Below are 26322 nucleotides of genomic sequence, written 5' to 3'. Positions count from 1 at the left end.
AGGTTTGTAGTGAGGTGGTGTCTATCTCTTCTCTCAAGTAATGAGTGATAGGATAAGAGGAAGAGGCCTCAAGTTGTGCTAGGGGAGGTTTAGATTGAATATTAGAATGAACCTCTTCACTGAGAGGGTTATCATGCTCTGTCCCAGGCTGCCCAGGAAGGTGGAGGAGTCCCCATCCCTGGAGATACTGCCAAGCCGCGGTGTTGAGGGACATGTTTTAGTGATGGGCTTGGCCGTGTGAGGTGAGGACTTGGACTCGATGAGCTTAAAGGGCTTTTCAATCCAAAAGGACTCTATAACTTGGTGGTGCCTGGTGTTTAGTCACTCATGCTAGGTAAAGTAGGTGACATATCCACACAGTGACTGTGCAATCTTCCTGCCACAGCTTTTCTTAAGCTCTTTCTCCTGTCTGCTCCTCTCTGGAACAGCACTCCAGAAAAAAGATAGAGGAGGCTTCTCTCCATATGTGTTCTAACTGCTCACATGAAGCTGTGTACAGATGAAATCACTCATCCTGGGTGAGGGACTGGGAATGGATAGAGAGGTCATTTTGCTCCAGCAGTTTTAGTAGCCAGAGAGGTTTTCTCAGACAGCAATTGGAGCATTGGCTGGTTATCTGTGAGAGGTGTCTGATCTCTTTGTCTTTGAGTGCACTCCAACTGGCAACCCTAATCTGCTTTTACTCCCTGCTGCTTTCCTAATACTTTCCTGCAAGCTTTGCTCAGGACATTTTGCTCCTAACTGTCACTGTCATTCTGAAGTAGGACAAAGGTAAAGCTGGCTGAACATTTTCCAGCAAAAATTTTATGAAACGAGAGGGAAAAAAGGGTATTTTCAATCAACCTGAAAGTATTCACAATTCAAATTTGCAAATTCTGGCCAAAGGAAATTTTCTATGTTGTACTCTAAAGAGGATGCAGATATCACTCATGTATCCTTGAGAGAGGAGATTTCCTTCTGGTCTGTGCACCAGCAGAGAGAGTACCAGCTGGGGTGATTTCTCCTTGGTTCAAAGCAAGGATTTGATTTGACAACTCTTGACTCATAGAGTATATTTTTGACCACAAAGTAACAATGTCACCAGCTGTGAATAAGCACCTTTTTAGAAAAGTGGGACAGCTTAAGCAGCCCAAAATGTCCTGTACCTCTGGGATGAAGGTGCTGTGTTACAGATCCCTGTTTAGTATCAGGCAGACAGAAAACCCCAGATGAGTTCTGTACTCAGGGATCTGTACAATGCAGAAATAACACTGCTACTGCTTCAACTTTGGTGTAACTACTGGCCTCTTTAGAATCTTTTTTTTATATATATAACCTGAAGAAATCTGCTCCTTTTGAATTGCTAAAGGCTCCAGCAAATCTTGGTGGGGGTCAGCAGAAGGCCATGGATTGGGACACATGCTGCTAGAGGACAGAATTTGAGTGTGTTTTATCTCAAGATAAGTTTTGTAGGTTTCTTAGGCTGATATATGAGAGTGTAATGGAAGGTTACTAAGATAGTCAAGGAGCTGAAGCATAGTTACTGTCCCTGGACGTGTTTAAGAGAAGGTTGGATGTTATACTTGGGAAAATGGTCTAGTGGTTGATAGGGCTGGGACAAAGGCTGGACTCGATGATCTTAAAGGTCTCTTCCAGCCAAAACAATTGTATGATTCTATGATATGGCACACAAGGAAAGGCTGAGGTTAGATGGAGTTTTTAAACCTTGAGAAGAAAAGTTGGAGGACGAATCTAATTGCAATCTCCTGCTGCTAAAAGGCAGGATACAGAGACCATTGGTCCAGTCTCTTCTCAAAGGTGAACAGTGAACAGCCATGAGGCAATGGCCACAAGTTGCATCACAGAAAACCCTGATTGGATATAAGGAAAAAAAATATTTTCCCCATGAAAGTTGTGCAGCCCGGCAATGGGGACCCAGAGCACTGGAGAAATCTCCGTCCTTGGAGATTTTACAAAACTCAGTTGAACATGGCCTTGCAGGTAGCAATGCTTGGAGCAGGAGGTGGGGTTAGACACCTTCAGATGTCCCATTTTACTTCACATTTTTCCATGGCTCCATGATTCTTTTCTTCCTAATATCAGATCAGACCTCCCTAATGCATTTGAGTTCATATCCTTTGCAGAGATGTGCCTTGTAAGATACTGTTAGCTGATGCGCTGCTACTTTCAGGTCTGGTTTCCGTTTCTATTAGATGGAAACACAAACAGTATTTCAAAGCTCGCCTCCAGCTCACCTAATTTAGTGAGAATTTACTGCAATTTTTGCTCTAGGCTAGTGGATTGCCTTTCTCCCAGTGGACTGGTGCTCCACTGAGCCCACATTGAACAGAAGACATAAAGGTGGGTATTTTGCTGGGCATCTGTTGGAGTAACTCACTGGCTTGTTCTAAATAGGTTCCTACTCTTATCACCACAGCATCTGAGCTCCTTCCTGTGACACACTAGATGATGTGACTAATATCTGTTGCATACTGTTTGTTCTGTCACCTTTTCCCAGAGGGAGAAGTGTGTGAAACATTAAGTTTTGCTGGCCTAATTTTATCTTGTGCAGTTGCTTTAATTTGTTTGGGGTTGGTTTGCAAATCTCTACAATGATTGCTGTGTGTTTGCACAGAGGAGGCAGGCGAAGGAATGATCCTTCAAGGAGAGGTAGTGAGGTTTTTAATAACTCTCTGTCACTTCTTTGGCATGATTTCCATAGTGACTGTTAGGATAGGTCTGACTCTCTTAAAGATGATCTTTAACTTATGTCAGAGGAGCAAATTTCTTCCTATGCTTTACCCCATGTGTGAAGAGGTGGAATATTTATATGAAGACTATTTCTCAGGACAAGTCACTGCAGCAAATATTGGCCATGGGAGAGAGCTCAGTACAGACTTTGAACCTATGGCCAAGCTCTACCCATGTTCTGCCACATTGTGCACTTTAGAAGTTTAATCTTTGTCCTCATTCAAACAGCAGCTGAAGTTTAGCTGAAGTGTTTCCCCCTGATTTTGTCTCTATACAGATCGTTCTGAAGAATCTGACTAATCAAGAAGTGGCCACGTTTACCTATGGTGAATGGTTGTCAAAGCTGAAAAATGACAAGGGTAGCCTTGAGTGTGAGATGCCAGCTGTCATAAATGATGAGCAGATGATGGAGGACACAACATACACTCTTCAGGTTAAAACCAGTGATATTGGAGGTATGTCCATGGTGGATATTTGATGACTTTTCTAGTGTGAAGTTGATTTATAGCAATGGAAAGCATTTCCTGTTTAATTTGAAATTATGTTTTTAAAAGCATAATTATAGCCTTGCTATGCTGTAACACCATAATTTTGGCTGGTTTTTCATCATGACAGCATTGTTCTGGAGGATTCATCCTCATCTGAGATCTGGGCATAAAATATTTAGACACAAGGCCTAGATCTGACTAAAGACACCTTAACAGAAACAGTTTCCAGACTATATTGTAATGGTCAGGAGCCTCTTTTGATTTTTGGTCAAGTCAGATCCATCTCCACAGGAGGGGAAAAAAAGGCTATGGACAAATTTGTCAGGTTCTGGATTTTTGGACCGCACTATCTGCTTTGTCCAGAGGATACCACAATGATTCACCCTCCTTTTCTACATGATTTGAGATCATTTAGCTCAGGATATGAAAAACTATCCCTAAATGCACATCAGACAGAAGAGGTGGAACTGAGTAGAAAGAAAGCTGAAGAGCTTCAGGAGCCAAGAAACGGGATTTGTATGTCATTTCCTGGGATCACTGCCTCTTTTCATGAGAGGTTCTGTCAGGCTACTGAATGAAAGCCGCAGCCATATACAAGCAGCCTTGTGCCAAAATGGGGCAGGTTAGACATCATCTTGCAGACACCTTGTTTGAAAGGCTGACCCTCCAAGAGGATTCTGCCACACCAGTGCACACAACCCCTTGCTGATCTCTACCTCACTTTCTTTTTTTCTCTTTTTTCCCCCTTCTTTCCTGGGTTTACCAGTGTTAATTTATGCAGCTTGTGAGGCTTGATCTAAGAATATCAAAATTCCTCTGGCAGAGTGTCTCTGTGCCACCTAACCATTTTTTATCTTTCTGCTCTGCCTTCTACTTGTGTGAAAAACATGTTTTGAAATGCAGAAAACAAAAGAGAGGAAGAATTGTTTATGTATCTGGCAATCCATCCAGTATAATGGTAGATCTTTCTGTGACCTTTTTGTGAAATCCAGCCCTAACTCACAAAGGCAGTGGAAATAGAAACGAGAGGAGAATAGAAGACAACAGCAGCAGGAGACAGATCTGCCCTTCCCGTTGAATGAAGGATGCTGGGTATTAATGATGAAACGTTTTATTTCATTACAAATAGTGACAACCAGTAGGAAAGAGCAGATCACAAAGAGGTTTCAGAGGGTCTGTTTACGATTAGTTCACACAGCACATTGACATAATGCTGAACCTTATCCAGCTTATCTAAAGAGGGCACAAGTCATGAAACCTCTCCCCTCTTTGATCATTATGTATTCCACGATTACTCCTGGTTGGACCAATTCAGGGGAAAAAAAAATGTTTTATCCTTGACAGCTAGTTTAAACACGTTATATCATCTCCTGCCACACTGACATTGTCTGTGGACAACAATGCTCCACAGTGAATAGAATCAGATGTGTTTATTTCTAGGCATAAAGTTTTTCTCTGCAATAGCTCTCACCTTTCCAGGGCACCAGAAGCATTGAAACAAAAAAAGAAAAGAAAGTGTAGGGTAGGATTCATCTCACCTATTTGTCACTCTCAAAAAAAATTACACTTGTGGTCTTAACTCCTTCTGGTGTGGACTATCCCTGGTCAGTATATCTGGGAAAGGAGTCTTAATCAGTGGTCTGAATCATTCTCTGGAGCATCTCTGTCACTGTATCTTTGTCAGATTCTGACAGAAGCAGCAAAATTAAGTTAGGATAGACAGCTAAAGTTAGAGGAAATGAATCCCACAAAAATTGTCCAGGAGCAAACTAGAAAGCAGCAGTCATTTCCTCCCCCATTTAACAACAGGCCTGTTTTACTCTTTCCTAATTTTCCTTGTAAATTTGAGCTGCAGTTTGGCTTTCCAGAAGTCACTCAACTTGGATGATGATGTTATATACAGAAGCTGCATGAGGGAAAGATCCCTCTCTTGCAAGGGTCAAATCTCATCTCTCTAAAAGGTCAAATCCAGGGGACACCAGAACTACCTCAGATAGCAGTTCTCAGACAAGAGGAGGAGAGGTTATTATGCCAGACACACCCCAGGTCAGATGGGCAATCTTTGATTAAAACCAAGATCTTGATTTACTTTTGATCTTATAAGAGATGTAACCCACAAGCGCATTTTCTTCAAGGTATGACCAACAAATTTAGCTGCAATGAAGCTGGACCAGCTGATGACTCTTTCTAGGTCACAAAAATGTCCTCACCCATTAATTTAGATTTATGCAGGCTTTTTGTATTCTATACACAGACATTATATACATGGCAATGCAATAAAGAGAATAAATACTGCTTTCTAATTTTCCAAGCATTAACAAAGCAGGAGGTTTTTATCTCTACTGTTATAAGATTAATTAGTATGTTGTCAGGTCAGCTACAGCCTACAAATTACACAATTTAGGACAGTTGGTGCCTCATCCAAGTCTCTGTTAAGTCAAAAGAAACAATTCTTTGGCCTCAGAAGGCTGTGACTCAAGCCTACAGTTGTTTAAAAATAATGCAGCTGCTCAATGAGAGTCATAAAATCATAGACACGCTTGTTGAAAGGGTTCTCTGGAGGTTATTTCGTCCGCCTTCATGCTCAAAGGACTATTGCCAACACTAGGTCAAATCAGCTGAGACTCTGCCCTTTCAAGTCTTGGAGTCCTCCAGGAATGATGATGTCAACACCAGGTCAGGCACCCGATACAGACCTGTACCATTTTCCTAAGAAACGTGTTTTTCCTGATGTGGCTCTGCCTCTGTGAGACATCTCCACAACACATGACCCTGTTATCATTGTCACTATCCCAATACAGGACCAAGGGGCACTTGTTTGCCTGCCCCAGCTCATCTCCCTTTTCCTCTCCTCATTGTTGTCTGCCTCAGCTTCTCTCCATCTTGGCAACTATCTACTGAGCCCTTGTCAGCATCTTGTCGAGAGCTAGGGACCCAAACTGAAACCACGATCCAATGGGCTCCTCAGTGCTGAGCAAAGGACATAAGAGCTTCCCTTCAGCTGCAGGATATGCTCATCTTTATGTAATCAAATACATGGTTCGCATTGAACACTGAGAACTCACTATTAGCTCAAATTCAACCTGAGTATGAATGTTGCTGCTATAATATCTGTGTCTTCTTCAGTTCCCCAGTGTATACAAGTGCAAGGGTTTGCATTTCTCTTTGCTGAACTTCAGAAGGTTTCTGCTAGCCGAGTCCTCAAGTTTCTCAGGGATCATCTGGGTTGGAATTCTGCCATTCAGCATGTCAGTCACTCCCTCAAATTTAATGTTATCTGGAAATTTGCTGAGGATGCAGTCTGTCATTGCTTAGAGTGTTGATGACGAAGTTCAGTGCTGCAGACCTCAGTATCGACCCCTGAGCATTCACTGCCAGTTAAGACTTGTGCAACCACAGTGCCTTCGTCTCTTCATTTGTCAAATTCGTTACAGTTCCTAAATGTGCCTGACAGTTTCCTGGAATTAACAACAACAAAGAAAACCAGAGACTCAAATAGGTGAAATGTACATGGATTCTGCAATTTCTGTCCTCTGCTTTCCCATATCCCACTAATTGCTTGTAAGGGAAATGTCACTGCTTGAGGCCTTCATAAGTTTCTTCCTGCAGGGAAGGTTTTGCTAAGAAACAGTTGGTTCTGTGCTTTTTGAGACCTTGCATTAATTGGGAGCCTGCTCCTTGTGAGGAAATGGACTTCAGTTTGCTTTGTTCCTCACCTCAGCAAGCTTTAGGGTCATAAAAGGTACTGCCAGATGAACTGCGTGAATCACTGATGGTTTCTCTTCTTTCTTAAGTCCTTCCCTCGTAACCACTGAAAATTAGTCCCCATTTAACATAAGCAATTTTTCACGTGGACACCAAATGTTGCTTTGCCTTTTCCCTGTATGACTCTCTTTCTTATACTTTCAGAGTTGTTTTCAGTCCTTCTATAAGAACTGCTGTGATTTCTTCCTAATTTCTGTGTTCAAGTAATTATCTCGAAGAAGTGGCAGCTTTCTCAAAAAGTTTGCAGTCCCCCCCAACTTTGTCTCTGCATTGTGTTGTGAATGGAGCTGTGGGAAATATTGCCTGTGTGGCCCAAAAAGGGGTTTATGATACTCTTGTGTAAGAAACGTCTTGGCAGGAAGTTAGAATTTTCAAAGCTGGGCTATCTAACCAAAGGCAGCAGATGCTGAGTTTCTCTGTAAGAGAGATTTGGGTTTGATGATCTCATTTTCATTTTCCAAAAGGTAAGGGCTTTGGTTCTAACATAGCAATGAAATGTCTGCCTGTGTGGAACCAAATTTATGTCTATGAATCTGCTTTTTTGTTACAGCATCAAGAATAAAAAGCAATCATTTTGGTCAAATTCTTAATAGTGCTAGGTAAAAAATGTTGTAAGGCTTTCAGCTAAAATGTTCTTAACGTTGTTGCAAGTGATAGTTTGTCCTTGAACTCTTCAAAAGTTAGCAAAATCGACAGCATGGTCGTTTCCTGAAGCAAAATATGGACAGTAGTGGGCACGTAAAATTCAATGTCACGTAATGAAGATCATCTTAGAAAGTATTCTCTTCCCAGCATATGCATAAGAAGAGGTGAGAGCTGGTGGAGAAAACTGTTGTGTGAGATACTGGGAATTTTTTCCATTAAATGCAGCATGGGTAATATTTTGAGTAACAGGAATATAGATGGAAGAGGTGATGATGCACCTTGCTCTCTCCTTCCAGGAGCAGGCACCGATGCCAATGTGTCCTTGATCCTGTTTGGGGAGAATGGGGACAGCGGGATCCTGGCTCTGAAGGAGTCCAACAAGTCCAACAAGTTTGAGAGGAACCAGATGGATGAATTCAACTTCTCAGACATGCTGAGCCTGGGAGATCTCTGCAAAGTGCGGATCTGGCACGACAACAAAGGTCAGGGCAGTGGCTTGGTGGGGTGGGATTGGTTGGCACAACATTTTCACTTGATCAAAGACATGCTTCTCCATGGCTATGGAGCAGGCTGAGGACACTGTTCCCAGCTCTGCTGCACACTGGGTAATCACAAGGTTTTAGCTGGATCCTGTGTTCCAACTCGCCTGCTAGGCATACCTCTTTCATACAGGAGTCTGTCTCTTTAATCAGAGCTTACTGTTACCACTGCAGCACAGATAATGATAGCTCCTCCAAAGGAAAGTCATCCAGCCTGTTATCCCAACACACTGACTCTGTTAATGCAATACCTTTTTCACAGGCCAGTATGGCACTTTCCTAGCAATTTAATGCTATCAGCCTGACACCGACACACAGCGTAATGCAGCCTGGCATAACATAGTGAGCTTCAGAAGATAGAAATAAAGATCTGTGTCTGTCTTTATTAAATAAATAAAGGAATAGCAGCAGGACTACCTAGTCATTACCTGGTTGTACTCAGGCAGCTGGTTGACGCCTGAGCTGGGGTTTTATGCCACTGTGGACATGTCCTGGCCATCACCACCTTGGCTTTTTCAAGTTGTGCAGACGGGGATGGTTGCATCTCATGTGGTTTTCATCAAACTCTCCCTCTGGATCAGACTCTCCTATTGGAAGTTTGTCTCCTTATTTTTACTTAAGAGAAATCTTATTGTAGCCTCTATTTGTTGTAAAATATGGGAAATAGGACCATCCACCAAACATGATTGTTTATTCTCACCCACTGAAAAGTTTTGGCTTGTATTTATCACTCCCACAACACAGGACAATTTATTTGATTAAATTCTGTAATACCATGTTATATAGCCAGTGCTGAATGCAGTAAGAGAGCTGCTTTTACCTGATTTTAGTTGTCAAAATGCTTGTTCTTTCAATCTTCGCTTTAGAAGCAGAAATTGAAAGGGCCATCAAAATACTCACTTGAGTTTTAGCTCAGCAAATGGGCATCTCTGCAGTTGCGAAGGCGGTTCAGAGGTCCTTCTGAGAGCAGCAAGAAATCAACATGGACTTGCAGATTCATTTTCAAATATATTACCAGCTAAAATGTCTAGAGAAAGAATGTTTAGTTCAAGAGGCTCCCTGGCAATTGGTTGTGCTAACAGAATGAAATACACCCACCGGATCAGAGCTGATCCTTAGGGCTCAGGCAAGCAAAAGGGCTAGGATGTAGGAACATGAGAACTGGGTCAGATGAAGGGCCTGTTGATCCCAGCAGCTTTTTCCAACCGCAGCATCACTGGGTGCCTGAGGAAGAGGTGGAACTGAGCAAGTGCACATAATCCTTCCCCAGTCCTCTGCATCTTACTATGTGTAGCTCAGGGCATCTGGTGAACTGAATATCATTTTTGTCCATTAAGTAACTTGCAGTCAATTTTCTAGTTCATGTGCTTGCCCAGACTCTCCAGGAGACGTTTGCCACCCACAGCATCCCATGGCAACGAGTCCCGTGGGTCTGCTCCCTGCTGTCTGACAAGCGAATCCTGTTAATCTAGGCAGTTTTGCTGCCTTTGCCTTCTTGCACAAGTATTCATGCTTCATCTTTTCTGTGCCACTGATGTTGTTAATACAGGTTGGGGAGTTACCAGATTGCATCTGAGCTATGGTAATTGTTATCTGCATGCTGATGGTTAGTGGCAAAAGGAAGTAACAATTTAGCTTTAGGCTAAGGAATAAATAGTCTCAATTTCTTTACATTTACCGTGGGTTAAAAGCATGTAGCCAGACAGCCACCACAAGTCAGTTAAAATAGTAAAACATGTATCCAGAACCTGACAAAATACTTAAACCACCAGACATTTATGAATATAAATACATATTGCAACCTCATATTCTCTTTCCTTGTTTCTCTCATAACACTGCTTTCCATTTGTACGTAATAGCTAACAGGGCTTTTACCAGGCCTAGCCAGCTATAAGGTTAAGCCTTGGACAAACAACATGCTCAGGTTTTATTGAGCAAAAACATACTTGTTTTTCCCCCCAGAAAGATGAACAACTGTAATTTAAATCAGAACATATGTTGTCTTCATTGTTTTTGCATTAGTCATGTGAAAGGCGAATCCTATCTAAAACTTCACACAATGCAGCATGACATTTTTTTGGGTGGGTAGAGTATTTATTACCATTGGGATCCCAGGCTATACTTATCCTCTGCTTATATGCCTGCTCTCTCTATATAATTTATATAAATTGGCTGTGCCAGTGCTCAGAAATTCCTGGCTCTTTTTTTTGGAAAGGACTAGTGGGTTCAGGGGTTGAGGGTCATGTATGGGGTTTTTTTCAGATTCTTGGGGGATTTCGGGTGTTAAATAAAAATGTGCTTGTATTTACTATTACTCTGAAACATCAGATGTTGATAATTCTTTCTTTAGCTGGGTTTTTTTTGGGGGGGAGGGGCTAAACAGTTCTCTGCCAATAGCCTGTGGAGGAATCAGCCTCACACTGGCCTATCCCATTGCTCCTCATGTGGTGAATACTTGGAACGTGGTTGATGCCTTTTTCCTAATTTTATTAATAATCAGCCTTAATAACAGCATCAGCATGCCTTGACTCACATTAGATGCCTTTAGCATCAGTTGAGAGAACTACCAACCATCACAAATGTCAGGAGGTTGGGGCATCCCTTATTTCTATTGTAGCTAGCAACAGGACAAGGGGTAATGGGATGAAGCTGGAAAAACAAAAAGTTCTACTTAAACAGAAGAAAAAACTCTTTCAGCACTGAGGTGAGGCAGCCCTGGCCCAGGCTGCCCAGGGAGGGTGTGGAGTCTCCTTCCTTGGACACGTTCCTATGCGACCTGATCTAGGTGAACCTGCTTCTGCAGGACTAGATGATCTCTAAAGGTCCCTTCCAACCCTACCATTCTGTGAATCTATGATTCTAAGGCTTCATTTCCTTCAAGACATCACTTGATCCAGCAAAAAATCAACCAACCTGCCCCTATTTCAGGATAAAATACATTTAAATGGCATGCCCAAGGTGGCTACTTTGCTCAGCATCTGTCCCCATCAGCAAAGTTCTGCTGCAGTGGTTTTGCACCCAGTTCATATCCCAGCTTTGTTTATCTTTTCTTTGAGATTTGACTGCAGTGAGGTGTTTATAGAGTTGAAGAGTCAGTAGTTGCAAAGGCAAAGACTGTCAGAAGGTCTTTAAATTGTAAACACTGCTTTTGCTTCCTCTGGAAAAGCATGTCAGTTTTACGGTCCCACTTTAATGCTTTTAAATGCCATTTTCACCACAAAAACTGCTGAGTGGCTTCTCTGTATGAGATATACAGGAGGAATGAAGCCATCATCTAATTCTTCTGCCTTCAGCAATATTGATTAGGGAAGAAGTCAGTGCTCATTTGAAAACAGGCAGTTTAGAGGCTTTGAAACTGCAGTTTCAATGAACTTGTTCCTGATTTTTTTAGATGCTTAGAGCTCACCAGCAAGAGTCTGGTAACAATGAATTGCTGTGAATGAAGTGTATTTTTTAGTTTTGCTGCCTGTCTTTTTATCTTGCCCCTGTTTACTTCGAGATACTGATGTTCAGCCTAATGTATTTAGACTTCCTAAGCAAATTTAATCGTTTCCAGACTCCCCATCTCCCGATCTCACACAGGCACTATGTATTTCTCGTATCTCAGTTCATTTACTTCTACACTTATGCAAGATCAGTATCTGTAGGTCTGTAGAAATGCCTGCTTTCTAAATATAGCCCTCAATTTTTTTCTCTGGTTTAAGAACCAAACCACCACCCTGGAAGAATAGCTTAAAGTTTCTCTGTATGTCAGTAATGGAATTATTTACTGTTTCTTTCTGTTGTTGTTGTTGCCTTTACCTCCTTGCAACGAGGAAATATGGGAAATCTGGATTCAGCTCCCTCATCTGCTTGGGTAAATTTGAACCCAGATGATAAGCAGTCTTTCTGAAGTCACTAATTTCAGATTCTTGACTATCATCTCAGTTGCCATCAGCTACAGGGAGCCAGGAAGGGTCTAATTATGGATAAACCAGACTGAGTTACTGTAGGGCCAAAGACAGAAGTAAATAAACAAGGTTATGCAGCCCAATTTCTTTGCCTCAACAAAGCCCTTGTCACAATTACACCAGCTGCTATGACATTGTCTAATTGAGTTTTAAATAGCCTGACTGTCCCAGTAACTACCTTTGGGTGGCTCTTCCAATGGAGAAAGTTTCTTACTCCCCTTTCTTGATCTGGATCCATCATCAGTATGCCTTTTTTTCACCCTTTCTCTGAAGGAACTATCTTCTTAAGGAGCTGTGTCTTGGATCATGCCTTAAATTTCCCAGGCCTTGAACTTGCAGCACATGGCATTTCCAGAGGTATGATTCTGCAATTCATAGTCATGATTCCAAGCCTTTTGAGCACTCATAGGCCATAAATTATTAAAAGAAAACTAATGATTCTGCTTTATTAGCCCTTTGTAAGGATTTGCTCAGCTATCAGACTTGACAAGGGCTTTTCTAACCTCTTTTGTCAGAGCTTGGCTGTTGCCTCTGTTGATCCATGGGGCAGATTTGTTGAATACTTTCTGCTTCAAATAAAAAGTGAGAGGAAAAGAAATAGATGTGTAAAAAACAAACCTTACCCAAGGAGAGGAGAGTACACAATCAACTCTGTTTTGTTGATGTCTCGGTACAGACTAAAACACCATCAACTCCTGCATCTTTCTGGATGGACTGATGCCTTCAATCAAGGCACAAATGGGCACATAACCTGCAGACCTGTGTAGCACACCTGTAACTGTGCCATGGCTTCTTAGTCCTTCAAATTGCCCAAATCTGCCTTTACCCCCTCAGGAGCCTGCAGTGTAGAATCATAAAACCATGTTGGTTGGAAAAGCCTTTAAAAGGCTTAAAAGTCTTAAAAGTCATTGAATCTGAGCCCTCACTTCAGGCTGCCAGGCCCACCACTAACTCATGGCCCTCAGCACCTCAGCTACATGTCCAGAGATGGAGACTCCCTCACTTCCCTGGGCAGCCTGGGACAGTGTCTGACAACCCTCTCAGGGAAAAAGCTCTTCTTCATCTCCAACATATAGATGTCCATCGGAGCAACCTGAGGCCATTTCCTCTTCCTAAAAGCACCCACGCTCAGAGCTCTCCTCACACGCCACACACCTTTCTTGCTCATCAATGGTGTTTTGTTCCTCATTAAGCTCAACAGTCCTCTCACAAAGATGTGCTACAGGCATTACAGCACAAATAGGAAACACAGCAAAGATCTCACAGTCCAGAGTTGACGTAAATTAGGAAAAAAGCCCAAAGATGCACACAAATAAGACAGTAGACTTGGAGAGAAGGTGAAGACTTCAGTGACGACCTTGCACAGTCATTCAGTTCTTCCCAGTCTCCTATAACTGCAGAACCCTTCACTGCAGAGTGGAAATAGCCCAAAAGGAGAGATAAAGCTGTAGAATTATCAATTCTAGATCTCTTTACTATAAGCATCCTTTGCTCCTTTTGGGGACAATTTATCCTGCACCCTTGTTAACTGCTGTTGCATCAGGGATGCCTCAATAAAACACAAAATACGCTTCAATTGCAAGAATATCACCTAAGAAGCTGTTACACCTTCACTCTGAGCTGTTAAGTGGTTTTTCACAGGATTAGTAAGATATGGGAGTTTTAATGTCTGAGAGTAATTTATGGATGGTTTTAACCTGAGTCAAATTCTGAACTGAACAAGTTGTGTAGACAACAGAGGAGAGGGAGCAGGGGACCTATTTTCTAAAACTCTCTCAGGTGTTAAAGCTTTTGCTTTGTCAAAGGTTGTGAGAGGTTTTGCATTGCCTGTCTGCTCTGATGAGAAATGCAGTGGTGTGAACTAACAGGATCCTAAAGCAGAGATAGGCAAAACGGATCTCTTTGTGTTCTGCCACTGGCTTGCTGAATGACCTTGTGTAAATCACATCCCAGTACCTCATTTTCAATTATGTAAATGAGGGATAAAAATTATTCACCTTCCTAAAGTGTTTTGAGATGTACTGATGCAAAGCTAGGCGCAATGATTTCAACACCTCACAATTAACGCTTAATTTCTAACGACCTGATGCTGCTACCAAAACTTGCACCGCTCTCTGAGTGATGTCTCATTTGGTGGGGTTTAGCAATGGATGGTCGTCTAACCAGGCAGAGGATAAGTAATGTCAGAGGACACAAGGCTGAGGAACTGCTTTTGCAATGATCATTACTTTATGTTTCAGAAAATGCAAAAAGGAAAAAAAAAAGGCTAATTGCAATTAGGGAGCTGAGCAGAGCTGGTTGATGACTGAATGGCTGAGCAACAGCAGTTCTTCACTGGCTCCTGAGCAGTCAATGTCCCAAACAGGATTTTCCTTTTACTCCTGCGGGAACGTAAGCACAAGTAATGACAGCTATTATCCTTGATCAGGCATCAACTGCTTTCAAAAGCAAACCAAAGAAGATCTGCTACAGACAGACAAGGGATCGTGAGTGAAGTCAATGCTGCAAACTGTGTAGACAGTTTAACTTGGACACATTTGTATCAGCTTCTGGATGTGGTTCTGCCAGCACAGATTTGATCTCACCAGCTCTCCCTTTGCTAGGAATAGTCAACACTAAAGCAAGGTCAGAGACCTGGTGCCTGGTGAGTGGTAAACCCATCAGACATGGTGCATTCTCATTTTTTTTTCCCCTCCTACCATGTTTCTGCCTCCATCAGAACAATTTCCTATTCTCTCATAGATACAGTCCCTCATGAACCTCGCCAGCATGAGCCCTTCCCAAGGGCTGCAGCTCCTCATAAACTCCTCCAACCTGGGTCTCCACCACAGCAAGAGAACTTGTGCCACATTCTGCTCCCACACCACCTCCCCATGGAGATACAGGCCTTTCAGACACCATCACCCCAGGCTGGGGGTCCTCCAACAGCTCCACTGTCAGCCTCCACAGGCTGCAGGGTGACAGTCTGTGTCTCACCACGGGGTCCAGGGGAGTCTGCTCCAGCACAGCTCCTTCCCTCTTCTCTCACTGACCGTGGGGTCCTCGTGATCACTTCTGTCTCATCCAACTTCTTCCACCGCCTCCCAGAGAGGACAGCTCTCTTCTTCTGGCTTCTTTTTCTTAAAAAGTGATTGCAGAGGTGCCAAATTGGGTCAGCCTCAGAGGTGGGTCTGACTTAGAGCTGGGGAAAGTTTCAAGCAACTTCTTATAGGAATCGCTGTAACAGCCCCTTCTCCATTACCAGAGACTGCTCCACACAAACGCATGACAAGCAGTAATGTTACTCTCTGTGTTAACATCTACTACTTCTAAAATCAGAATCAATTGCACTAATCACTGCAGAAATGTATGACAAGGAGCTTATAATCCGACCTGTCTGAACAGCATTAAGAAAGCACAGACTTTTAACATTACCTGAGAAAAAGGCAAGATGGTCCTGTAAAGACCTTGCAGAAGTACACAGTGTCTCTGCCCAGTATCACCCAGTCATCAGCTTGGGCCCTTTTGGAAAAGAGGATAAATAAGACAAATAAGTGCTCTTTTCGATAAGGACACTTGGGGAAGCGAGTACATTTCCCTACATGACACTGAATTATACAACTACCAGAGTCAAGTAAGCAAAATGATTCTGTTTTCCTCAAAGCTCTTCTCCTCCTCTAATTACACTTGAAATGTTTTGCACGCTATTGAAAATGTCACTTCCAGCTGCAGACCATTAAGGAGCCTACGTGACACAGACATGGGTTTTATTAGGGCAGGTTTGCTACTCAGGATTTCAATGGCAGCAAAACAGGCACTGAGTGAAGTACCTTTTGTTACAAACATTGAACACTTGTTATGGCGATACAGGCACAGTAGTGGCCAAACTGCTTTAAAGTCATAACCAAGAAGAAAGTGCTCACATAGAACTATTTCTTCCCTTCTACCCCAAAGCAGTAATGGAGACAAGTGTAGTGATCCTGGTTTGTACTGGGTGACTGCAGAAAAGCCCACAATACTCTCCAAGGCATTCACACAGTCAATTTTGCTCTTGAGCCCTTGTGCTGCTGGTACTGTTAGTCGACATGCCAGTGGGATACAAACAGATCTGCTCTGACTCTTCTGCAAGTACCAAAAGTTGAGTAATGAAGTGGCTTTGGTGGTGGATTCATGGTGGATTAGGATCCCTCATCCAACAGTACAAAGGGAAGAGTCTAATAAGCCACTACTGCAGAGATCCTCTGATTCCTCCTGTGTGGCCATGCTGTGTGAGCAGGGATCAGTACCTAGCAAAGTCCTTCCACCCTGTAACATCCACCCCTTTTCTGTCTCTCTTCTTTCCTGGTCCCCACTCCATAAACCAGCTTGTGCTGAGGATTTAATGCCTCTGTGGTTACACCCATATAAGGCGTAGTTTCCCTCTCCTGTTGCTTCTCCAGTGCTGTTGTATCTCTGAGTCCATTGCTCTGCAAAAGCCATGCATGGCCCTCCATGGGCTGCAGGGGCACAGCTGCCTCACCATGGGCTGCAGCACAGGGCACAGGGGAATCTCTCTGCCAGGGCCTGAGCACCCTCCTCCCCTCCTTCTCCACTCACTTTGGTGTGTGTGGAGATGTTTTCACAGTCTCACTCCCTGTTGCTGCTGCAGTTCAGCAACGGCCCAGCAACTTCTTCCCCTTCTCCAAGACGTTATTTCCAGAAGAGATACCTCAGTCACTAACTGACCAGGCCTGGGTCAGCTGTGGGTCCAGCTTAGACTTGCCTGGCATGAGCCCTGTCAGCTACAGGGGAAGCTTCTGGCAGCTCTTTGTTTAAAGAAGCCACCCCTGTAGCTCCCCTCCTTCCAAAACCTGGCCCAGGCAAAACCACTACACCTTAAAAGTAGGGGTTTTTTCTCCTTCCAGTGATGTGCTCCTCAGCACACAGAGCCAGTTCAGTGGAGGGAACCCCATGCCTTACTGGGCTTTGCATTTTTTATCCAGATCAATGCAAAAAGAAATTAAATGTATCTTTTCCCATCTGAAACAAATAAACAAACAAAAACCAACAAACCAATCCCTTGTTTGGTAAAGCAGAACAGTTTCTGCAGCACTGAAACAATCCTCTCATTTTCACGTTAGCTTAATGGGGCTTAATGCTGTGGCAGTGAAACCTTTGATGTGGCAACAGGGAACACAGACAGGGTGGGATGAAGTGCTGCTGGGAACACAGGCAATACAGCATTCACCTGGAGTGAAATGCAAAGCAGTATAGGATCCTTCTATAGCTTCCAGGTCTCCTAATCTGCTTAAGTTGATAAGTAACAGGAAGAAAAACAGGAAAATGGAAAGACTAGTTCTAGCAAGAGGGAAGAGAAGTATTTTTTTATCTTTAAAGTGTACAGGAGGATGTTTTGGAACAGATGCAACATTTTTCTAAGAGTGACCAGTCAGAGCCTTGATTTGAGATATTCCTGTGCTCTAATGGACAACCTCTTGCTGTTTGCTTTTCAGTGTTAATCCCCTAACAGTGCCCAGAGTTTGGTCTTTAAATAGCCCAGAGCTGGTAACTTTTGCAGGGAACATCAGGAAAAGCTGCATTCTGTGCTTGCTTTGCCCTTAACTCCAGCTTGTGCTGGAAAGTGAGCTGCAGCTCCCTTTTTGTTTGCAGCTCTCCTGGTGAGAGGGTGCTGGAATTGGGTTGAAGAGGAAGGAGGGTATATGCAGTGTCTGATACCAATGCTCAGCACTGATCCTGTCCCAGTTGTACTGCTCACTGCTGGCAGTGGGACTATGATCACCAATTTATTCTATCCTGACCTGCAGTCATTGATCTCTCTCACTGGAAAAGGATGGAGTGTTTTCTTTCTTTCATCTTGTGCTACTTTAACTAAAGTTTTGATGGAAGCAGAGCAGCCTTCTGAATTTACTGCAGAGATGTTCATTGAAGTTAAATGGATATGAGCCTGCCAAAAAGATTAACAGCTGACACTGCCAGTATGTGTAGAATAAATTTCCAATCAGCCTCAAGGAGCAAGTTGCTCAAGTTACAGCAGGATGGGAGCCCTAGGGAACTTGGTAAGATCTGCCCAGAAGACAGTGAGCTGGTGAGGATCTGCAAGGGTGCTTCATGTCAGCCCACAACTCTGCCTGGTCCCTTTGTCCTGCTGCTGGAGTCTGGAGTCTGGAGAAGGTCTTCCATGTTTGGGTGGTACATCCAACTCCCCTGTCTGAGTGCTGCACCCCTGTTTTTTGCACTGGCCTTGTCATTGACACACAGCACTGTCCCCCCAGTTCAAGAGAAACAGGACATAAGAGTCCATTGAAAGGCCACAAAGATGATGAAGGAATTGGAGCATCTGTTGTATGAGGAGAGGCTGAGAGAGCTGGGACCATTCAGTTTAGAGGACACAAGGCTCAGGGGGATTTTGGCCATGTGCACAAGTATCTGATGAGAGGAGTAAAAATATGAAGCCAATCTCTTTACACCAGTGCCTACTGGACCAACATAAACCACACACACACTGATGGATCTTTCCTAATAGCTACAGTCATGTGTGGTGAAGGGCTGGGGTTTAGGTGGAGTGTTTAACTTGTATATTTCTGTGGCTTGGAAGCTTCACTTTTCCCTTAAAATGGAAGTTTAAAAGCAGTTTCTGTGATAGAAGTTCCATGAATTTTCATGTTTCTGGGTCTAACAAACCATTCTGCAGGGCCCTGATTTCATGGGAGGTTTGTTGTCCTTAAGCCACAGTGCTTCCTCCTGGGACAGTTCCTACATTGGCATGATGTCAGAGGGCACACTGGCCCCAGCTCTCCAGCTCACTGCTGCTGCTACTGGTATTGTAGAAGCCCCATTTCATGCAAAAGTGCTGGGCAAGAAAATGTGATGGTCCATTGCCCAGAGAGGATGAAATCGAGCTTATCTAGTACCATGCTCCAACATCCTTAATATAAGATCGAAGCCAGCAACTCCCTCAAAAGCATGGCGTGAGTCTAGAAGGGGGATTACATTATGGTCTTGAGCAAACTGACATTGTTTTTAGTATCAGAACATCATGTTCACTTGTGACCAAGTGAACATTTCTACCACCAGCCTGGTGCTACCAAGGGGAGATATCTCATCTCCTTACCCAGGCTGTGTGAAAACAGCCAAACCTTGCTTTGTTGTCTCAGTAGGAATTGCACCAGGTTGGCACTTGGAATACATTGATGTGACAGACTCTGCCATGGACAAGACTTTTCGCTTCCAGTGTGATCGCTGGCTGGCTAAAAGTGAAGATGATAGACAGCTCATACGGGAACTGGCTTGTGCCAATAACGACATCCTGGAACTGAAGGAGCGGACTGGTAAGTTTAGACTTAGCATTACTGAGGGACCTCTGTAAGACCACATCTCCTGCAAGGTGCTCCACAAGTGGGTCCCATGGAACAGGCATTTCTATTTGTAAGCTTTAAAGGTTGGATTATTTAAGGTGCTCTTTAGTGCAAAAGTGCAATGCTATAGTAAGAAAAAAACCAAATCATGGTTTATGAGGAAGAAGATCTTCTAGGTTGAAACCTAAGAAAGGCCTATCTCTAGTGGTTCAATCCAACAGTAAGCCATAAGGACACCTGGTTGGAAGTAATGGGTATGTATGTTTGAGGTGGAAAATAAGCTCAAAACCTAAAGCTTCCTAAGTAACGTTGCTCCAGCGTCTTCCTTAACATGCTACTAGATCAAGTATCCTAGCTGAACACAACAACTGTGGTGTGCTCTGGGTAATTCCACTGAACCCAAGATAATTACACTGGTGTCTATTGTGGTGAGCAAGTGGGCAAGAAAGAGTTATTTAACCACACTGATGATATGCAAAGTGCATCTCAAGAACTCTTCAGGAGAGTCCCGGAGTCAATAATCACATTATTTTCCTGTGATTTCACCCTGCCCCTGCAAAAATCAGCCTTTTGATTGACAGTTTGAGTACTTACATGCCACCAGACTGTCTCAGCAGATCCTGTGGAATAGATACCCCTCACTATCCCTGATAGGAACAGTGGAACTAAGACTGTAGTTTTTTGGGCTGTATGAGAAAGAAAGTGCTTAGCCCAGCAAAGAGCTAGACACAGCTTGTTTGAGAGCAGTTCCCTCTACTCTTGTTAGGAGATCAAGCAGTAGTCATATTTTTCATGTATTCTGTCCCTGCATGTAATCCAAAGCACTTAGAAGTCCAAAGTCCCACAGATTTTAGTGTGGTTCCATCCCGATTTTGCAAATGCTTTCTTATGTGCTGTGATAAATATTAGGAAGAGAGTGTTTAAGCAATGTGACAGCCAAATGAAGAGATCTTTCTGGCCATCTGTTCTTCCTTTTCTGTTTAATGTGTGTGTTAATTATGCTTTGAAGTCTACGAGATTGTCACAGTAACAAGCGACAGAGAGGATGCAGAAACAAAAGAAAACATCTGGATCATCTTGGAAGGAAAGCTGGGCCGCTCAAAAGAATTCCTAATGGAAAACTCCTCCAAGAAAAGGAGATTCGAAAGGTAATGGGAGAGAATGGGGGGCTAGAGGAAATCCCCACCAACAATGTGTCTTACACAAATGCCACCTCTTCTCTAAGAAGGTTTAGAGAGTTGTGTTTGTGCCATGGTATTTCTCTCCCTCTGAAAACCATAATGGTTTCTCACTGGGAGTGAAAAGAAGACGTAAAGGTAGTTCCTGATGAACAGGTTTTAACATGATAAGAAAAAGGTGTTTGGAAAAAGGAATTGTAGATGATGTGTGTGTGGATGTGGATGTGCCTGTGTCCTTTTGTATTAGTACATACAAATGGGCATCAGGAAAGCCCCTGGGAAGGCTGTGTATTTTTGAGCTAGGAGGAGCAAAAGGAAGCTGGGAGTGGTTTTAGTTCCTTTTACAGCAATTCACTGGCAATTGGAATCAGAAAGAAAGCAGAAATAGTTGGGGGCTAAATGTTATCAGAGCTGCTCAGATTTGACTTTCCAGATGAACCTGGCTGAAAGCTCACTGTCACATGAGGAAAGACAAATACCAGCCTCGTGTGCAGGCAAGCTGGAGATGCATCTATGTAAGGTGAAGACAGGTTCCTTCTCCCATGTGGGACCAAAGAGCTCCAGATGTGAGATGGGCCTTCTACATTTTTTGTTCGAGGACACAGGTTACCTTTAAGAGGTGGGAACCTCTTCAAAGCCATGGACACAGATGATGTTCTGTTGCCTTGTGAGGAGAAAAGGTTTTTCTTGCAGCTTTCTTAGAGGAAGGTGAAATTAGAGCTGATATGGACTCTAGTATAAATATCTGAGATTTCCCACAAAACATGGAAGATTGGGAGGAGCTTCCTACTGACCTTCAGCTGATGGTGGAGTGGAGTTAAAGTGGAGTTAAAGACACTGCTCTTCAAAGCATTTGTCACAGTCCATCCTTGGAGGCAGGTTGGAATAAAGACCTGTCCAAGGAGACGAACCTCACAGATAGGGGACAAGACAGTGAGCCAGCCAAAGGTCTGACCAAGAGTTTCCCTAAACTGTTTTGAAGATGAGCTTCAAGAAGGGTAGCTGAACTAGCAAATTTAAAACAGCTATGGTGGGTAGATGTGTAACAGATACAGTATCTGTCAAGGATGAATGAATAAGTGCCAGAAGGGAAATTAGTCATTCTTTAGCTTTATCTGTAATGAGGTAAATTGATTTTGTATGTGGAACAGCTCAAGTTTATCCTGGAAAGCCCTAGTGGCAGCGATATAAAGTGTCACCCCTAATCAGAGAAAATGCTAAATTTAAATATGGAAATTATACGTTGTGTTGAATTATTGTAGGTTAAATCAAATGACTTTAAATTAAGGCTTATCTTCTATCTTCTGTAGCTATGTGCAAATTACTTAATGTCCATATGAGACAAGTCACTGCCAGCCTTCCAGACACTAACTGAAGCTGCTCCCTGTTTCCTGTAGGGGATCAACAGACACATTTGAGTTTTCTTCAAAGAATGTTGGTGATATTGCAGCCATCTGTGTTGGTCACTGCCCAAAAGATGGGAAGAAGTCATCTGCAAAAGCTGATGTCTTCTGGCATGTCCAAGAGATTACAGTAACCGAGATGGAGCTTTGCAACAAGTAAGTGAGTGCCTTCTAAGCCGCAAGGAGCTGCTATGGGGAAGCTGAGCAGCTCTGCATGTGTCCTCTTGAAGCATTTCAGACTTGAGCAATAATGGAAAATCTTACCAAATCTTAATCTCTTTCTGAAAGCTGGGGACAAGCTGTTTAGTGTGTCGAGTACAGAATGTCCCTGCCTGACTTGCTTGTGAGATTTCTGAGTTGTTAGAGAGAGCATTTGCATGTGCAGATAAGTTTGTGAACAAGTTGACCTGGGTGAATCTTGCAGCTGTGACAAATTAATGTCTCAGCCTGTGAAAAATACTTGGTCTGAGTGAAATTGAGGGATTTGTAGGATACTTTGCACAGTCTGCCTTTAGGTAATCCTTGTAAGAAGAGCTCCTAGGAAAAAATGTTGAGAGCAGGAAAAAACCTGAACCTCCCATTCAGACCAGTTTGGATGAGACATCTTCTGATGTGGTCTAGAAAGATCACTGGAAAAGGTGCAGTCAGGTGCTATGATTTGAATGTGACTTAGATCTTCCATGACCAAAAAAATGGACATGTCTGAAGTGCCCTGAGCACATCAGGTCTGAGCCCTGTCTTAGGAACGGGTGATGTCCACAGCTCAGGGAGCAGATAGCCCAGGGACAATGCAGGAACTGGAGAAGATCATCCATCCGCAGAACAAACTGATAATTAGAGTAAATATTTGCAATATTAATTGGGGATTTCTTTCCTTCTCCATGATATTTCCGTTGCTGCTAAAGAACTTAACCGTAGGAGTTTATTCCAACTGAGACAATTGAGTGTTTAAGAAGAAATCCTTGAGTGGTTTGTTTGGTTTTTTTCACAAGCTAAGAGTCTCTCTTAGGAAATTAATCAGCCAGCAGAAGAGACACAATACTATTTGCTGAATGAAAGCTCAGTCAATTACATACTAAAACATGTTCTTTTCTCCTGGTGAGGAAAAACCTGGAACCCTTAAAGTCCAGCTGTGCAATCAAATCCATCCACTGAAGTCATTGGGAGCATGCTAAAACTGCTGAAATAGCATGGTTTGAAGGGGCCAAGGATGTTCTGATAAAGCCCCATTGTTTTTAAAGATGTTTTAAATTAAAGAGGACAGCCAGGGAATACTGGCAAAGCCCACAGCTCACTGAAGCAGGGCTCTGGCTCTGCGTATGCAGCACTTCACAGTGCCACTTGCTGTGCCAACAATCAACTGGAGCAGGTTGCATGGTGAGAGCAAGCTTCAGATCTCCCAACCCCAAACATCAAAGAAAACCCACGTAGCCGAGACAAAGATCAAATTAAGTTCTGAGATTGCTGCAGCAATATTTTGGAATTATACCAGGATTTCTGCCTTTTAGTTGTAGATCTTCCTATGTGAAAGGGCTGAATTTAGAAGGTTTTTTCTTGGAAATCCCAGGGCTAGAATGGTCATTTATTTTTTCTTTCCTCTTGCCCCTCCTGAAGACTGCCATGCTCCATTGTAACTCCAGACCATGATCTATATAAGCCAGGAAATACAACTGCAGCATCAGTCAACACCTCCACCTCACTCTCGTGCAGTTTTTTTGTCCCTGAGCCTAAAATTTTGCTCCCACTAGGATTTTTCATTTACAAAGCTTTTTTCTTTTCCAGAGCTGCAGAAAATGTCAAAAGCTTTTAAAGTACTTAAGAGGCACAATACCGCTGGAACTGCAGCAACCCTTCCCCCAGATGTTTATTTTATGCCCTGCAATCCAGCTACAGTCCCTCCAGGAGAACCTGCTGCAGTTTGGCAAAGGCAGGAGGAAGGTGGGGGTGGGGAGAGCGGAAAAAACTCATTTCAAAATGATCTGCATCACTGGAAATGAAATACATCATTAAAAGCAGAGTGCTTCAGTGCCTGGCTGGGCGCCAGGTACGCTGTGATTTACAGATGTGTGATGATGTGCTCCCTGCACATCACCAGAGGTAGCACTGCCCAGCCAAGGGCTTTCAGCATCTGGTACCTATCATTTCTGTGCTAGATGCCTCTTTGTTTCTGCTTGCTGAGGATTGGCTGAATGATCTAAAGGGGAAATGGGAGGGGATTTAAACCTGCTTCTGTTCCCATCTTTCCCGTTCCCTTTTTCCTAGTTGCTAACCGAACCTTAACTGCATCATCAGTGAGGATGATTGCTGATGTCCCTCTTCTCAGACCAGTTGTACTCAGCAGTTCTGGGCTGCATTACCTGAAGGGCTGGCCATTTGTCCTGTCTCTTGGGCTGTAAAAGGTCATGCCACTCCACAGGCAAAAGAGGTGATAAGTGCCCTACAGTAGCCTTCCTGTGTGCAGGGTGCCTCTGACTGCCTTGCAAGATGTTGGGTTTACCAGTTGCAGTTATGCTGTTCAGTCACAGCTGCCTTTCTAGAGAGAATCTACACTGCTAGCATATACATGGAAAAGTACAGAAACAGAATTCATATTGGGCAATATAATAGCATGCCCAGTTCATGACATTTGCCTAGTCAAGGGGCCAGCCACATCATTATCATAGGATCATAGAATCATAGAATGGTAGGGGTTGGAAGGGACTTTTAGAGATCATCTAGTCCAACCCCCCTGCAGAGGTAGGTTCACCTAGATCAGGTCGCATAAGAACGTGTCCAGGCAGAGAAGGAGACATCCACATCCTCCCTGGGCAGCCTGTGCCAGGGCTCCCTCACCTCACACTGAAAGAGGTTTTTCTTATGTTTAAATAGAACTTTTTGTGTTCCAGCTTCATCCCATTACCCTTTGTCCTATCACTAGATGCAAGAGTAAAAAGGGATGCCTCAACCTCCTGACACCCTCCATTTAGATATTGATATTGATATTGATATTGATACTAATATTATTGAGGTCCCCCTCAGTCTTCTGCAGACTAAACAGCCCCAGGTCCCACAGCCTTTCCTCATAAGGAAGATGTTCCAGTCCCCTGATCATCTTCATGGCTCTGTGCTGGCCTCTCTCCAGCAGTTCCCTGTCCCTCTTGAGCTGGGGAGCCCAGAACTGGACACAGGGCTCCAGATGAGGCCTCACCAGGGCAGAGCACAGGGGGAGCAGGACTTCCCTCGACCTGCTGCCCACACTCTTCTTGATGCCCCCAGCATGCCATTTGTTTTTTGCCCACGAGGGCACCTTGCTGGCTCATGGTTAGTTTATTGTCAACCAGCACTCCCAGGTCTCTCTCTGCAGAGCTGCTCTCCAGCAGGTCAATCCTCAGCCTGTCCTGGTGCATGGGGTTGCTCCTTCCCAGGTGCAGGACTCTGCACTTGTCCTTGTTGAACCAACATTAACCATTAACATGCTGCTGATTTTCCTTCACCAGATACTTTTTCAGGTGCAACGTGAAAATCCCTCTGCGTTACAAGAGACGGGACTACAAAGTCTTTGAGTGTGCCAAGGTCACAGAGAGCTTTGCCAGCAAAGCACGGAGCTTGGTGCCAGTCAAATACGAGACCATTGTGGTCACAGGCTTTGAGAAGGGCGCAGGAACTGATGCCAATGTGTTCATCACCATCTTTGGGTTGAACGGGGATTCGGGAAAGCGCGCGCTGAAGCAGAAGTTCAGGAACCTCTTTGAGCGGGGTAAAACCAGCAGGTTTTATCTGGAAACTCTGGACATGGGGGAGCTTAAAAAAGTCCGCATTGAGCACGACAACAGCGGCCTGGCACCGGGCTGGCTGGTGGAGAGAGTGGAGATCACCAACTCGGCGACTGGCGTGACCACCATATTTCCCTGCGGGAAGTGGCTGGATGAGAACCGGGGCGATGGGTTAATCTGGAGGGAGCTTTTTCCCAGGTATTGAGGGGTGCAGGACTGTAGGAAGGTTTCAGTCCCTTCTGCATGTGCATTGTTCCCATTATCTTGTTTTATACTGCATTTTGCATTTTAAGATGCTGCCTTTTATACCGTGGGATTTTTAGCAGCAAGGTGTGCTTCCTGGGTTAACATTTTGTAAAAGCAATACTGGGAGTTTTTTTAAAGCACATGTAAAATTGCGAATGAAATAAATACATTTCTTGCCTATTTATGATTAAAAGCCACAATTACCAGAGCCATAAACTATGCCTTAACAGTTCAGATGCCATAGAATCATTTTGGTTAGAAAAGACCTTTAAGCTCATCGAGTCCCAGCCCT

General features: G+C 43.6%; 1 protein-coding gene across 1 annotated transcript in view; it reads left to right on the top strand.

The window, feature by feature from the left end:
- Positions 1–25989, top strand: part of LOXHD1 (lipoxygenase homology PLAT domains 1) — a 153605-nt gene extending 127616 nt beyond the window's left edge. The window contains exons 35-40 of the mRNA XM_062018863.1: positions 3008–3185; positions 7925–8110; positions 19254–19424; positions 20461–20599; positions 22027–22188; positions 25509–25989. Coding sequence (XP_061874847.1) covers positions 3008–3185; positions 7925–8110; positions 19254–19424; positions 20461–20599; positions 22027–22188; positions 25509–25989 — 1317 coding nt within the window. The remainder of the gene's footprint in view (positions 1–3007; positions 3186–7924; positions 8111–19253; positions 19425–20460; positions 20600–22026; positions 22189–25508) is intronic.
- Positions 25990–26322: the final 333 nt, after the last annotated feature.

The sequence above is a fragment of the Colius striatus genome, chromosome Z (genome assembly GCF_028858725.1).
Source record: "Colius striatus isolate bColStr4 chromosome Z, bColStr4.1.hap1, whole genome shotgun sequence".
NCBI lineage: Eukaryota > Metazoa > Chordata > Aves > Coliiformes > Coliidae > Colius > Colius striatus.
This window is presented reverse-complemented; position numbering and strand designations above follow the sequence as displayed.